This window comes from Channa argus, chromosome 4 (genome assembly GCF_033026475.1).
Source record: "Channa argus isolate prfri chromosome 4, Channa argus male v1.0, whole genome shotgun sequence".
NCBI classification, from domain to species: Eukaryota; Metazoa; Chordata; class Actinopteri; order Anabantiformes; family Channidae; genus Channa; species Channa argus.
Genome location: NC_090200.1, coordinates 7,605,879 through 7,620,930, shown reverse-complemented (window position 1 = coordinate 7,620,930; position 15,052 = coordinate 7,605,879). Strand labels below are relative to the sequence as shown.

The window sequence follows — 15,052 nt, the reverse complement described above, 5'->3', positions numbered from 1 at the left end:
GGGGATCTTCACCTCACTTTTGGCAGTTTTCTGTCCTTTAAACTGTTATACTTAAAACAGTTTGTTGTTTCCTTCACAGTCTTTCTGAACGTGGGGGGACAAACACATTGGATGCATCCTCCTCTTTGCAACGACAACTTTTCAAAATATAAAACCTACATTGCCAACACTGATACTTACTTGTCTTCTTCCTTCACTGCATTTGCTGGTGCATTTTTGCACCTTTTGCCGTTTCCAAATGTCGGTCAGACTCCGCAGTAAAATGTGACACCAGAGACAAGAATGTCTGCAGTGCGTGGCAGCAAGTAATCATTTCAGGGGCGTGAAACGAAGACAACACATCAAAGGCACAAATGAACGTCTACACAGACGAACTGGAAAATGACATTTGTTACTGTTGACAAAAAGTTGCTTATAAAATGAGTCTCTGTGTCTGAAGAGCCCTGCATCAGCACTAATGCGGTGTCACTAATCCCCTGCACTAAAAGACAGGAGGCAGATAGTCGACTCCTGACCTTAATCTTTCATTGACTTTACATAAACCCACGTCACATTGAGGATGATAAGCAGTTACCGCATCAGCACATTAGGCTCAGTAGGCATTTCTCAGAAACTCAGTTTCCATTGTTGCTCTAGCAGAGTTAAAACCATCCAGTCAGCAGCTAATCCCCTCTGTGGAGACAGCTGCGCTGTGAATCTGTGAATGAATCTACTTTTCTCTTTTTCTACCCAGTTATGGCTTTACAGATGACATAATTGCTGTTGATAAAAATCAGGCACAAGTAGTTTAGTAGCTGTTCAGTTGAGAAAAATTTCACCACATTTTGTAGCTGTTTGATGCCATAGAAAACCCAAAAAGAGCACAGACTTTGTTTTACTGTACTTCGGATCATCCTTCAATAACAATTCGTTCAAAGCATCTTTATTAAAAAAATATGCAGCTAAAAAGAAAATGCTCAAGTGAAGCGTCCTGTTCTTCAATAAGGACTGAAAACGCCCAGCATTTCCACGTAAAGATGAACAGCTTTATCAATGTGTGTTTGCTGCCTCGTGGCACATGTAGCTCTAATCCCATTCTGATTTAAAATGTAAATCCACATACAGTAAACCATAAAATGGAAGATAAGTAATGACTTTCAACCTTTGATGCAAAATAAATCAATTGGATTTTTACTGGAGGTTTTCCTTTTATAGTCCGTGCCCTAGTCCAGGATAGTGAAATCACTTCGCTCTCAAATAGCCGATGTTGATTAAACTAAATTACATTAGTTTTGATCATGAAGTGGGGGAGGGGAGCAGCCATATTTGGGGACAAACACTAGAATATTATTGTCAAACCTAGTTAAGAAAAATATCAGTCAGCAACATATGATTTAACTTTATTTTAAGAAAACACAAACTGCTGAAATAGCTGAAATTGTAATCTTTACACGCACCAGCTCACATTCGTTCTCGTACAAACAAGTCTCAAAGAGCTGCTGTCCGGCATCGCTACTTGTCCTTCTCTTTCTGTTCCTTGTCCTTCTTTTCTTTCTCAGCTTTGGCCTCTTCTGCTTCGTGCTTCTTGATCAGCGCCTCCACTTCCTTTTGCTTCAGCACCTTGATGCAGGTCTTGCCATTCTCGCGGGTTAGAGTGGCGACCTCCACTGGAAGGGAAAAATAAAAAATAAAATAAAAAATGCACAGAAACTGTTGATGTGACAGGCGTAAAACTTTAACCTGAGCTTTCATGTGACATTCCAGAGGAAGAAAATGTATGAAGTGATTGTATGCACTTTAACAAATTACATATTCTCGTTTAGATTTGCAGTTTATTGGTGTTTTAAAACACCATGTTGTGTCTAAGATGTTTGACTTGGTCTTTTTTTCCCTTCCTTTTTTGGTCCTGCCTACTCATTATTTAACCCACGGTTAAAAACTGGTTCACCAGGTATGTGTAAACGTCGGCTGATGTCTGTCTCAGTGTGTGGGGACGGGGTCGAGTCACCCGAGTATATTGTGTATGACAACTGAAATCTGAAAGTTAGTCTAATGCAAATTAACGCTGACATATCCAAATTTGTAAGCCATGCGCTGCTCATTTGCATGTCACACAGATGGAGCAACATTATCCATCATTTAGAATGCAAGTCCAGTAGAGACCCTCTTTTAGGCCAGTTTGAAGTCTCTACCAGCTCCTGAGGGAAACGAGTTGCTAATTGCTTCACTTTGCTCACCAGTAAGTCACCCACTTTGTTTTGCTGAAGAATGGCTGCTGGACACATTTGGAAATGAGGAAGGAGGAGACCAGTAACAGTTTGGTCGCAGCCTGATGAGATTCTAAAAGGTCTGATGAGCTCAGAGAAATGGCAATAGGACGTAAGAACCGCGTCGCTGTTGTCGGGTAGTTTGACTCTAAACTGTTTTAAGGTTTCTCCTAAAAACACATTTCAGTGGGAAAGTTACTATAAAATCTAATTTGTATGTAGTTGCTCTGAAAATACCAAGTTCTCAAATATAGATTGGAATTTTGAAAACGACAATATCTCTATCTCTCGCCGTTAAATTCCGCACCTTTCTCTGCAGACAACTTGCTGACATCCATGGTTTTGTTGAGCACTTTAATGGCGAGCGCGAGGGCTGAGGAAAGGGTCATCTCTCCTTCCTTGTAGTCCTGTTTCAGCATAGAGACCACTGCCTTGGAGGGAGCAGAGTAAACACAGACACAACGAGTAAAACAAAAGCACATCTTATGGCAACTGAGGCCCAAAGCACCCTCCGCAGTGCCACTCCTGCATAATTAACATACCAAGTCATGCACAATGGCTTTCATATCAGTTTACCGCTGTAAAGACTCTGTATGTTCCGTTTTGTAACTCCACTGTTTTCCAAATCTCATTCTCCTGTGCAGCACAACACTAACGCTGCCATGATCGTGCACCAAACATGCAAGTACTCATGTTACAGTAAGGCCTCTTGGACAAAAGCATTTACATAATGCTCTGAGGAGGCTCTGTTGCCCACAGCGCTGTGTGTGCAGCCCTGTGGAGACCCACTAAGTTTAGCAAAAGCCCTCCTGAATCAGGCCCTGCACAGTTAGCTGCCCCAAGAGTCCGCGCTAAGTAGGCCACAGCGTGTTTGAGAGCCTTCGCTGTGTGTGTCATGGCTGCTTAGGCATCTGGAGAGCTGCACCCTCTAGTGTCACAATCTGGGATATTGCTTTCATTCATGTCTGAACACATTTACAGTGCATTGCAAAAGTATTCATACCCCTTGAAATTGTCCACATTTTGTCATGTTACATCCACAAGTGTAAATGGGGAAATAATGGGGAAAAAAGGAAATAATGATAACTGGTTTTCCAAATGTTTTACAAATAAATATCTGAAAAGTGTGGTGTTCATTTGTATGGAGCCCCCTCTTAGTCAATGCTTTGCAAAACCCCCTTTTACTGCAATTACAGCTGCAAGATATTTTTGGTTTGTCTCTACAAGCTTTGCACATCTAGCAAATAAAACTTTCTTCTTTGCAAGTCTTAGCTCAAGCTCCATCAGATTGGGTGGAGAGCATCTGTGAACAGCAATGTTCAAGATTCTAAATTGGATTCAGATTGTCCTCACCAGTCTCAGGTCAGACTAACAGCTTTATTCTAACATTGCCCTGTATTTGGCTCCGTCCATCTTCGCATCAACCCTGAACAGCTTCCCTGTCCCTGCTGGGGAAAAGCGGCCCATGTTTCACGATGGGGATACTTTAAATTCTTCTCAACTTTATCCCTGACCTGTCTGCTGTGTTCCTTGGACTTCATGATGCTGGTTGTTCACTAATGTTCTCTACCAAACCTCTGGAGGGCTTCGCAGAACAGCTGGAATCATACTGCGATTAAATTACAGACAGATGGACTCTATTAATTATTTAGGTGACTCCTGAAGGCAACTGGTTCCACTGGATTTTAGTTAGTGACATCAGAGTAAAGGGGCTGAATATAAATGCACTCCACACTTTTTATTTCAAAAACAATTTTGAAAGCCCATTTATCATTTTCCTTTCACTTTACAGTTATGATCCAATTTGTGTTGGTCTGTCACTTAAAAAAAGGTTTAACATAAGAAAGTTAAAAGGATTATTAATACTTCTGCAAGGCACTGTACACAGCGTTTAGGTCTGGTGCGTGACTGGGAATTAAACCCATTTTTAAATAATGTAGAGAACTGGACATGAGCTTTGAAGCCCATGTGCTACATACTGCACTGTTGTTTCCAATGCAGGTCGCCTTCCAGCCGCCGTAGTTTCCACTTGGGTCACTCTGGTAGAGCTGGAAGCCGTAGTGTTTATCCCAGCCCATGTAGAGTAGGGAGACTCCAAATGGACGCTTTCCTGTGAGCAAAAACAAGAACTTTTGTTTTTAATTCTACTACCCCACAAAAACTTGAAGCATGAAGTAGTTTTATGCCTTTTACTACCATAGGAAAGTATTTCATGTATACAATGAAGTACCCGATAACAGGTCAGTGCATGTTGACCATTTCAGATGTAGCAGTATACAAAGACAATACTCAGCAGTATAGATGTACAATCATACTATACTTTAATTATCGTTTTAAAGATTCAACACATTATTTTTTAATAGTCAAAACTAAAAACTTATTTATAATCACAGTTTGAGAAAAACGTCAAATGTTTATAAAAGGGAAACTAAAAACTAGAGATACTTAGTTATTATAAAAATTGTAGTGAAAAGATACGACAAATACTCCATCTGAAATGTCTTAAAAAAACTTATTCTGCTGCTGAGATACTGGAGGAAAACCATACATACTGTACAGATTACAGGGGTTGCTTTAACTCAGTGTTGCTGTTCTTTACCTCCAAACTGGGTGTAGGCCTGTTTGATGTCGCACAATGCTGTGACCAGCTGCTCGCAGGGGATCGGCTCTTGGTACTGCAGTAGGTATCTGCATCACAAACACAGCTAGTTATTATATTTGAATCCTCCCCACCCCCCACCCCAATTATAAGACTATTTGCCTGCAGCAAAACATACGAAGACGAGGTTGTGAAAGGCAACTTCAGTGTCAAAGCTCACCTCTGTGCTATGAGCCTCAGTTCATTGGTCAGTACGTTGGCATCTGACGTGATTCCTGCGACACTGCACGCCATGTCTCTGTGGTGTAATGGGAAGATGGAGGATCAGTGCAAAGAAATTTAAATGACTTCTTTTCACTGCACTGATATGTCAGTATACAAACGACATAGGTCTATCAATGGCATTATTAACTTTTAACTATGCAACTAAAACAAAACCCCTAAGAAACCAACTTACTCATTGAGCTTGTAGATTTTCTCTGAGAAAAACACCTCATCAAGCAGCTTGTGGATGTTCCTTCTCTCAGCAGCTAGCAGCACTCCATCGTTGGCTAAAATTCCCAGGCAGGTGCCGGCATGTCCGATGGCTTCCATGGCATACTCAACCTGGTACAGACGCCCTGGAAATGACACATTGCGCTGTCAAGTCGAAGACTCAACCACAAAGGACTGAAAGGAACCAAGATGCCTTCACCTGGCTTAAACATTTAATAGTCTACTGTGAGTGCATTCCCAGTATCTTATCCTAATGTTTCTTCTTCTTCTTCGGATTTCCCTGCTCTGTACATTTTTTGGCACTTAACTATTTCTGTCTACCTTCAGCTACCAACACGGTTAAAATTTTAAAACATTCAGCTCCAAGACTTTCTGGTGAACTCTCAGCTGATCCATTAGTGTGTATGGCAGGATGTTGGCCCAGATAGAGTGGGTGACATCACACGCACTTTTATCTTTCAGTATTTGGCCAGAAGCGGGAAGATCGTCGTCTGAAACTCCCATTGGAGCGTCCACAGATCCTCCTCCAAACACAAACGGGGGCTGTTTTAAAATCGCCGCCCTGCCTTTATTTTATTGAGTACCTTCGAATAAAGTATATCACCGTCTTCGGCGAAGCCTTCTGCCGCTCACAGGTTTTTAATAGGACTCATGCTTCTCCCCATTTTGTGAGGAAAAGTCTAAACAATTTAAAACCTTTCTTCACCAAATGTGAGGGACAGCAGATTGAAAGCAGCCGTTGCCGTGGTAACAAACACAGCTGAACCAGGTCAAGTGATTTGCCTCTGCGCTGACCAACGAGCTGTTTTTTCCCCACATGATATGCAGTGGACACACACTTTCAAAATAATCGCTTATTTCTATGTATTTTTTTTATTTTAGCATTTAGAAGGGAAAATGAATTTGTGGTTTGAGTCTACCTGCAGTAATGGGTCCGGGTTCGCTGATCGGACAATTGTTAGAATCTCTTCAACTTTCTCCAGATTGAGATGTAAATTGTTCTGCATACTCTGACCTACTGAGATTTCAACTTTAACATGATGTTTTGAAATGGTCATAGAAGTTTAACATTTTAATATTCTACTTTTACTTGTTTGACTTAAACCTGACACTCAGCTATTACACATCTACAGATTCTAGGATTTTTATGCTACTATTTCATGTAACATCTACTTGAGGCAAAACAGTTAACCTTCAATTCTGCTTATTTTCTACCTTTGTTCAAAATGTTTTAACACGTTTATAGCAAACGTTTCTGCTATTTTAGAAAAACCAAACAGTTCAGCTTTTTTCACCTGTGCTTGGAAAATCCTTTTAGTGCCGAAGTATTAACAGTCCATTTTCTTTTTGGAAAGGTCTTTTCTAGTTATGTTATAAAGATAATGTGCACCCATATTACTTACACTAAATAGTAATTCTTACCTTCTGGTGAGAAGATGGTTGTTCGAGAATCATAACGACGAGACTGTAAGGAAACAAGCAGAACTCTAATCAAAACTTATTTAGCATCAAAATGCAGACTTTTTTTTTTGTCCTATTGGTTTATCCCGTAAATTCAAGGTCATCACAGCAGATCATTAGTCCACATGTTGATTTGGCAAAGTTACACCGGATGCCCTTCCTGACGCAGCCTTTCCCAATTTCTACTGGGCTTGGGACCACCACTGGGCAGCTGAGGATGGGCTGTTGTGGGCGCACTTTCTTGCCCAGTGACACTTCGACATGTGGTCAGGAGCAGCGGGGTGTGAACCACCGAGCCTATGGTCGGTGGGTGACCAATAAACCAACTGAGCCAATGCCACCCCCTAACATCTTTTTCATCGATTATGTTACTAAGGGTAAACTCAAATCAAAGTAAAACATAAATAAATGAGTGGACAAAATCTAGATCCTTTCATACAGGGCACAAAGGGTCACTGATTGGCCTGAGTGTGCAAATAATGTTAATATATTATATGCTTGGCCTTCAAAGTACCCTAATCTCAACACAAGTTTAATAGCAGGACACATTTTTTAGGCAATGTGTCAGACAGGGGTCCAAATGAAGGAATCTCTTTAAAAAACTGGCATTCTTATTTCTTCAGCACAGTTCAGAGACAATGTACACCAAACCTTTTCCAGAGAGATGTAGCAGCCTTACGCTATGCTACATTTTACACGTTTGCAAATGATTTTATCTAAATCAACAAGTGAGGAACAAAGCAAGCAAAATGATAAGCAAAATGTTGGTGGGAAGAGATCGAAAGCAAAGTGCCATGAGAAGAAATGTCAGCTTTGTCAGATTCAAGTGCCAGTTAAAGAATAAAGTATTTTTGAGAGCATAGAAAGAAAGTTGCATAGAGGTCTGTCTTCAACAGTTTTTTGAATGAGGGAAGTGAGGCTGCTGAGTGCCACTGAGCTGAAGAGCTTTACTTTTTCAGGCAGGAAGATGTTGAAGTACCCACCCTGTAGGTGAGTATCAATGCTTTGAACGTGATTACACTGGCTTCTAGAAGAAAGTGTAGAATATGAAACAATATGTGTCATTTTAATTGACAAGACTTGCTGCTGCATTTGAAGTTTTGATCATCTATTGAGGTTCTAAAAGATAACTGTCCTTTAAAAAAACGTACAGCCTCTGTTTTGTGCACCACCACCGTGTAGCATTTCTGCTAATGAAATGCTGAAATACATTATTAATGTTTGGTATTCTACACATAGTCCAAGTTATAAAACCCTGGGGACCTTCTAAGGTCACGACACTGATAATCAGCAGTTCTGACTTTAAACTATAATCCGTATCTATAAGTCAGGGAGCTGACTGGCTGCGCAGATGCTTGGTTTGTAACCTAGCAGAGAAAGAAAGATGCTAAGTAGCACATCGTTCATATAATCCAGTCTACTCACCATGGTTGGAGACTGCCGTCAAACGTTGCCACTGCGGGAAATAAATAATCAGAGCTTTATTATTTTTTTTTAAAACGATGATGTTTACTGGGTTTAACCAGCTAGCTTCAGTTTGGCTAACGCTAGTTAAAACATAAACTGTCTTGCTTTGTCATCTGTGGCTGGACGTGAAAGTGAAACCAAGAGTCGATTAGATTTGTCGTATCCAAGAGCTCAACGCGGACTGAGGCTGGTATTAAACTCTTATGAACCTGAGCTCAGGTTGTTCAGGTTTTTGCGCAGGTTAACGTTATAGGTCCTGTGGTGTGTTTTAACCATTTGACTGTTTAAATCAAGCTTTTGGACACGACTGGGACTGATAACGTAACACACCTAACACTGGCTACCAACTCGTACGACTGTACATTTATCACGGATACACCAATAATGACGAAGATACTGTTTCAAAAAAAAGGCAGCGCTTTAATGTGAAGCTGTAGCAGAAAAATGCTTACCTCTTAAAGAGCTTTGTGTGGCGCGCGTTTTGATGACGTCACAAGAAGGAGGTCATGGCGACGTCATTGCGTAATGTGTTTGTTTATTTGGTTTTACTCGTCAGTGTTGCGCTGATCCGTGAAACATGTATCAGGTGTGAGTGAGGGTCTCTGCAGATATGGGTGAACATGCGCCTCGGGGCGAAGGTTATGAGGAATTTTCAGTGTGGAAATTCAGGGTTCAAATGAAAACCGTGGAATATTTGATCTGACAACGCAGATAGACGCATCTTTTATATTTAGACCCGGTTTTGTTTTCGTCTGGTGTATATTGTCATTTTAAATTTCTATTTAAATGAGTGTAATAAACCATTCTGATCACCAGGGGGGGCACCTTACCTTTAGGCCTAGTTATACTTAAGAATTTCCCGTGGATTAACCATACACTACTCTTATGACTATGCAAGTAAATAATCATGCAGTGCTGTGCTGTCTCTGAGTCTACCCTCTAACCCCTGACATCTGGTGGTGGTGCTGGTGTGAAGCAGCTCTTCTGACAGACGGTTTGCTTAGTTTCTATTCTTTGATTTTTCTCCTGTTGGATTTTGAGTCATTTCTCTGTATGCTCTCATTGCTTCACAAAAGAGTTTTTGTTTTTTTTTTGTGGATATTTGGTAAAATCCTGTGTCGGAAGTCCAGTATAATATTTGTAGTGAAACTGAAGAGGGGGTTTCCAAATGCACATACATCTCACCCTGTCGTCAATGAAATGAACAATGACACATCAATAATCGCCCCTGTTGAACATCCACATCAAATATTTGAGGGCTATGTAATATGATTGCTACCTCCAAAACGTTTGACAATTACAATTACTTGTGATTAATTCTAAAAAAGTGGTAAATGTGATTAAGAGATGTTACATGATGAGATTGATACAGTAATTTATACATCAGTCAAATGGATACTCTACAGTGCTGTTGTATTGTTGAAAAAAGTTCTTTGTTTCTTGTATGAGGATTTTTCTCTTGGTAATACAGCCCTGCGTTGCCAATTGCAAGCAGCTTACCTTGAGATTATCAAAAATAATCACATCCTCACATTGTTCTCTGGGAATTGGCGCAGGAAAGTAGAGAACTGCAGCTGAGACACCTCCAGAAACAACCCATGGCACTGCACTGTGAGTAGTACACTGCTATTTCATTTGTTTAGTTGCCCCCAGTCTCTGCTGAGGACCTGGCTCACAGATCCTCCTGGACAGGGGTTATATCTAATTCCGCATATTTATCTTTTTAAGGCCTCTGACATTGCTCTCACATTGTTCTCACTGCAGACTAATTTATAATATTTTAGCTGAAGCCATAACATCTATTGTAAGGCTTCTCAGGATAATCTTTTTTTAGTGGTAACCATGTTGTTTTGACACAAGGGCTGAGTGACGCATGTGACATACCTAAGCTCCTTCAGCCTTTATTGTTCAGTATCACTAAGGAGTGAATGTTGCATCATTATTTAACTGCTTCAAAGGGATTTTTATTGGCCCCTATAAAACTCAATGCAAAATTAAAAGTTTCCATGAGGTACGAGTCTTGGGTAGGCAGCCAGGAATCACCCTGAGAAACTGCATATTGGCTCTGTACGGCTCTTCATACTACACCTCTTCACTTTCAGTGTATTTAGATAACAGGTGTGTCTGGAGTAAAACAATGAGCTCAAGTGGTTTCCTTCAGTCTTATGTCAAAGGTCCCTTTACACTATAATGAAAAAAGGGCAAGGAGTAAGTGATAAAATGAGCCGAGACTATTAACCACATAACCAATAAACATAACAAGGTTAATAACGATATAACTACTGTAAATTCATTTTAGTTTCGTTCTGGATTTATGAGTCACATCTGCCCTACGTCACATCATCAAGTACAATTATAAAACTGTGGCACAACGAAAAATTTGCCCCAGATTTTGAAATGGTAGGATGTCACATTGTGGCATATGAAGTGGGACGGGTATCAGACATTGTGTCATGTCAGGTAGGTTTTAAAAGAAAAATTCCTTTCCACATAGCCAGACATAGGTCATCAGACAGAACTGCTTAATGCCACTGATGTCTTATTGATCAGAGCCCAAGCAGCTGGGGAGTTTAAGTTTCAGATTTTATCTATGAGATGACATTTAGTATAGACACCTTACTGTTGAACAGTTTACTCATATGGAAGCTTTTATTTTCATCATCGAGCACATTTACAATGGCATGTAACCCATTCCTCTCTGGGAAGCAGAGGGTAGCCACATATTTGCTTATTTGTCAATATATATATATATAAATATATTTGTCAATATGTCCGTGTGTGTAAGTAACCATACAGGACCTTCGCACAAAAGCCAGGCTAACAATTTTCCCTGTTTCCAGCTACAGAACATATGCTAAGTTAAGCAAACCAGCTGTTAGCAGTAGCCTGCATCATATCTGCTTGTTTCACCATTAAATCTGTCCAAATGTCTCTTTGCTGAAATACCAAGAGGCCCCTTTGTTGCTGCTATAGCTCTTTCTGAGGATACTAGTTTTTCTATCCCTTCTCAGTTTTCTGGTTGACAGAAGAATCCCCTCTGTCTGCTGACCGTACTCCCCACTATTTCAACCTTTCCAGGATACTGTCTTCACCAGCCCACCCTTTGCCCTCAGCTGTGTTATGTTATGTGAAGCTCCTGCCATTTTGGACACTGATTGCCCTGAATGCGCACACCGAGGGCCCCTCGACGCGGAGTTGGATTCCAAATTTCAGGGCCGAAGGGAGGATTTCCTTTTCAAAATGTCTGGCTGATAAATATGTCACCATGCTTGAAACCGATCCCACGAAAAACAGGTGGGATGTTTTCTAACTCGTCACACGAGTGCATGTGATCTATTTCTTACCTCATACTCACCTAAAAGTAAAGACTGTCGATCCACTGGCAGCAGAGGTATTGTTAGTCAATAGTAAGCAACCCTGAAGCAGTTTATCTGGGATCTGCTGCTAAATCTCCTCAATTTAGATTCACCAAAGATTCACAGTTTGTGTTATTTCTATACACCTTGTGGACAATTGTATTTCACTGTACACCCACAGTGATAAGTGAAATGAATAAACACTGACCTCTGACAAATGTATTTTGACAAGGACGGGGACTATGGAGGATTGACTCACTGAGAGCCTGCTGTCAACACATGCCTCAGCGGGGAAAAAACCTGTTACTCATTCTAATATCAAGTCATAGAAATACTCCATCATTTGTTAAAGAGCAATGAATCAACTTCAAACATCCACTTCCTGTATCGTTAGCAAACCACCCACACATAAACATATGTGGTATTTGATGTACAGTTACAACTATACTGTAAAGCCAAGTAGTTGTTCTAACCCACATATACTAGTTGAGTTTACCCAGTTATCAACAAAGTCATTTACCTATAGTTTCTTTAGTGAAGGTAACTTAAAACAATAAAGTAAAGTAGCAATAAATGAGGTAATGACAAGACTAAACCAGTGGGAAGCAGGACTCTAAGTTGCAGCTTAACAGTAGCTTAACTTAAATAAATATGTTGCATGGAACCCATCCAGTGCATTTACCTTGAAATTGTTTTGTTGTTTGAAATCGTACATTTACATTTACATTTAGACATTTAGCAGACGCTTTTATCCAAAGTGACTTACAAGTGAGGTACAAGGCAAGCAAAATCGTAATTCTTAGTTACTAAGTTAAGGAGTCGACTTAAAGTAAATTTTTAATTACTGTGCGCTGTCAATTACCTAACACTTGTTAATTACCATGAAACGCAAGGTACAGGTGAGGCTGGTGAAAATTTCAGTTTTCCAGTTTTTGGTCACTCTACTTTATGGCGAAACACAAAGTATGAGCCTTTTATGAACACATGCCCCTGGTGATCCACCCGAATGACAAAAATTAAACCAAAGCTTTGTCTATGTTTAGGCACAAAACAACCAGATTAGGCTTTGGGAAATATGGATTGATTTACAGTAAAACCACAACTTCTTTGACGTGAGGCTGTTTACAATAATAACCATGGTAAGTTGTTTGTTAACTCTCATGGTCATGTACAGAAACCAACATTGACAGTTGGCTGCAGTTTTGTTGGCTGTGAGTTTGATGATTTGTTGACCCATCCATGCACAGTGACCTTCTGCCCTCTACTGACTTTGCTGCTTTTGGGAGTGCTTACTTGTTTTGTTCCTAACCTAAACAAAGGAATTGAAAACTGAACAGGACTGGGGTGAAGTTACTAAAATTAATCATCTGGTGAAGTTTTACAACAAATTCCATGACAATCGATCCAAAATATTTCCTTCAAACCTAAAAATGTCAATGGTAATGCAAGAGGAAAAATGAAAAAGGACTTCATCCTCTGGGGAGTATGAATGTAAAATATCACTGCCATTGAGTCGATGGTTGTTGTAATACTATGTCACATGGACCAAAGTAGAAGGCTCCTGCCAGTGTGGTTACAATCAATAGGATCAACTGCTGTTTGGCTTTCATCTGTATAAATAACACCAGCAGAGATATTAAACTGCCCTGGAATTACACGCAAATGTTTGTGCGTAATTACAACTCTTGGTAACACATCTTTGACAGCAGTGGTAATTAAATCAACAATACAGTCACATTGTGCAGCACAGAGCCCTGTATGAGCTTTTGCTTTGGTCCACATGGATTTAGGAGATACAACATCTTTGCATGACACATAAATAGAAAACCAAAAGAAAAAAATGGAACCCATGACTTTGGATACTGTATGTATGCTTTGAATTGACAATGTATAAAATTTATAATACATTTGGCACTAAACAGAAGAAAACAAAATACGTTTTATTACCAATTGAACAGGGTTACACTAATAAATGGTTTAGTTTTTTTCTGTATAGGCACTAGCTGGTGTACTTTTAAATATATGTGTGTGGTAATGGAAACCTGTTCTTTGTGAAAAACACCTTATTAAAATACCCTCACAAAAAAATTGAATAAGCATCTGTTTAAAGAACATAGAAAGTATTTTCCTAAATAAACAAATTAAACACAAAATGTAAAAACAAACAAAATTTCTGTCATTTGGACGCCATATTAAACAATAATAAAAAAATAAACAAGTTATTTACAAATTGACACATTTGGCGCGGTTAGTTACTTTTAATTAAGATGTGATTGGTTTCTTCATGTGACACAAGCAGGTTGTTGAATTTTGTTTTGTGTTACCACTATTTTAGATTTTTTTTTTTTTTTGCACACTTAAGTACAATACCACATATTTCAAATTCAAATTTACCTGGTACATTCACTAATAAGCCACTTACAATCATTTAATAGGAGAATAATGCATGAGAAGATAATAATAATGTGTGTGTGCCGGGGTAGAGGGGTCCTCAGTTGAAATAGCCACACCCCACACACTTCAGTCTTGGGCATGAGTGACACTGGCATATTATCACATCCCACGTGAAAAGAAAAAAAGAAAAAAGAAAACAAGGAATCCAAATTGAAAAGCCGATTCTTCACTGGAAAACAATTACAGTTAGGAGAGTCCTCCCATATCCCACCCACCCATATCACGCTTCTGTAGCGCCTACACTACGGCTGACGTGGACGCGCAGTGCGAGTGCACACGCGCTTCTATTCAGTCGACCATAGGCGAGAAGAAGACGTAGAGAGAGAGAGAGAGAGAGAGAGAGAGAGAGAGAGAGAGAGAGAGCGCGAGCGCAGAGCAGAGGGGTTCTGTGGGAGGAGGGCGACGTGACAGCAGGACTCAAAACAGAAGCTCTCCGGACAACGACCGACGAAAAACGGGATCATATTTTCTGCAGATCTGAGGGGATTTGAGCCGCCGGATACCGTGGTGCGGGCTGTTACGCGCGGCAGCGTTTCCCTGCGGTAAAATCCGAGTTTTTGGACAGGAGGCGCACGGCTTGCCTGACTCTGCCTCGTCAGAAAAAGGGGGTTTAAAGCGGGGCGGGTTACGGAGCAGCGCGCCGAAGGCACAGTGGAGGAGGTAAGATATTTTTGCCCTTTTTGCCCTTTCAGTCCGCACAGTATTTACGTTTTGCTGTCAATAAAAAGGACCAACTCTCAGTGGGGAATGTCACAGCTCCGTGTCGTCTGCTTCTCGCTGTCTGTCTCCGTCTCTCCGAAGCGTCCGCTTCCCCATTCAAATTACAATATGAGATCTCATAACGTGTAGGAACGTGAACGAACCCAACCAACACGTTTAAAACGCTCTCCTGCAGCTCTGTACACACCAGGGGCTACGGGCTGCCAGCCCACCCTCCTCAGCTCACCCCTGCGTGCTTCTGCTTCTGCTGTCAC

At 40.5% G+C, this 15,052-nt stretch overlaps 2 protein-coding genes across 22 annotated transcripts in view; one reads left to right on the top strand and one right to left on the bottom strand.

Annotated features, from left to right (window-relative positions):
- Positions 1 to 1,363: 1,363 nt before the first annotated feature.
- Positions 1,364 to 8,802, bottom strand: psma4 (proteasome 20S subunit alpha 4). Its single transcript, XM_067502461.1, has 9 exons — positions 8,721 to 8,802; positions 8,227 to 8,257; positions 6,763 to 6,805; positions 5,303 to 5,465; positions 5,066 to 5,143; positions 4,846 to 4,934; positions 4,226 to 4,356; positions 2,554 to 2,677; positions 1,364 to 1,646 (listed from the first exon to the last, which is right to left on the bottom strand). Exons 2-9 carry the CDS (start codon positions 8,227 to 8,229, stop codon positions 1,492 to 1,494), a joined length of 786 nt encoding a protein of 261 aa, XP_067358562.1. The 5' UTR covers positions 8,230 to 8,257; positions 8,721 to 8,802; the 3' UTR covers positions 1,364 to 1,491.
- A 5,590-nt stretch (positions 8,803 to 14,392) lies between these two features.
- LOC137125950 (unconventional myosin-IXAa-like) overlaps positions 14,393 to 15,052 on the top strand; it is a 132,352-nt gene continuing 131,692 nt past the window's right edge. For 17 of the 21 annotated variants that reach the window (XM_067502231.1, XM_067502230.1, XM_067502228.1 and 14 more), the window contains exon 1: positions 14,394 to 14,738. The gene's annotated coding sequence lies outside the window, so the exon portion shown is untranslated. Of the gene's footprint in view, positions 14,739 to 15,052 lie in introns of all 21 variants that reach the window. The other 4 variants (XR_010914242.1, XR_010914243.1, XM_067502234.1 and 1 more) reach the window with 2 other exon arrangements.

Bases quoted from the DNA above. Each gene is read 5' to 3' on its own strand.
- psma4 (XM_067502461.1), bottom strand. The intron at 5,466-6,762 runs GTAAGAATTACT...TGTCATTTCCAG, and splicing joins AACCATCTTCTCACCAGAAG to GGCGTCTGTACCAGGTTGAG. The intron at 2,678-4,225 runs GTATGTAGCACA...GCTCCCTCCAAG, and splicing joins GCATTGGAAACAACAGTGCA to GCAGTGGTCTCTATGCTGAA.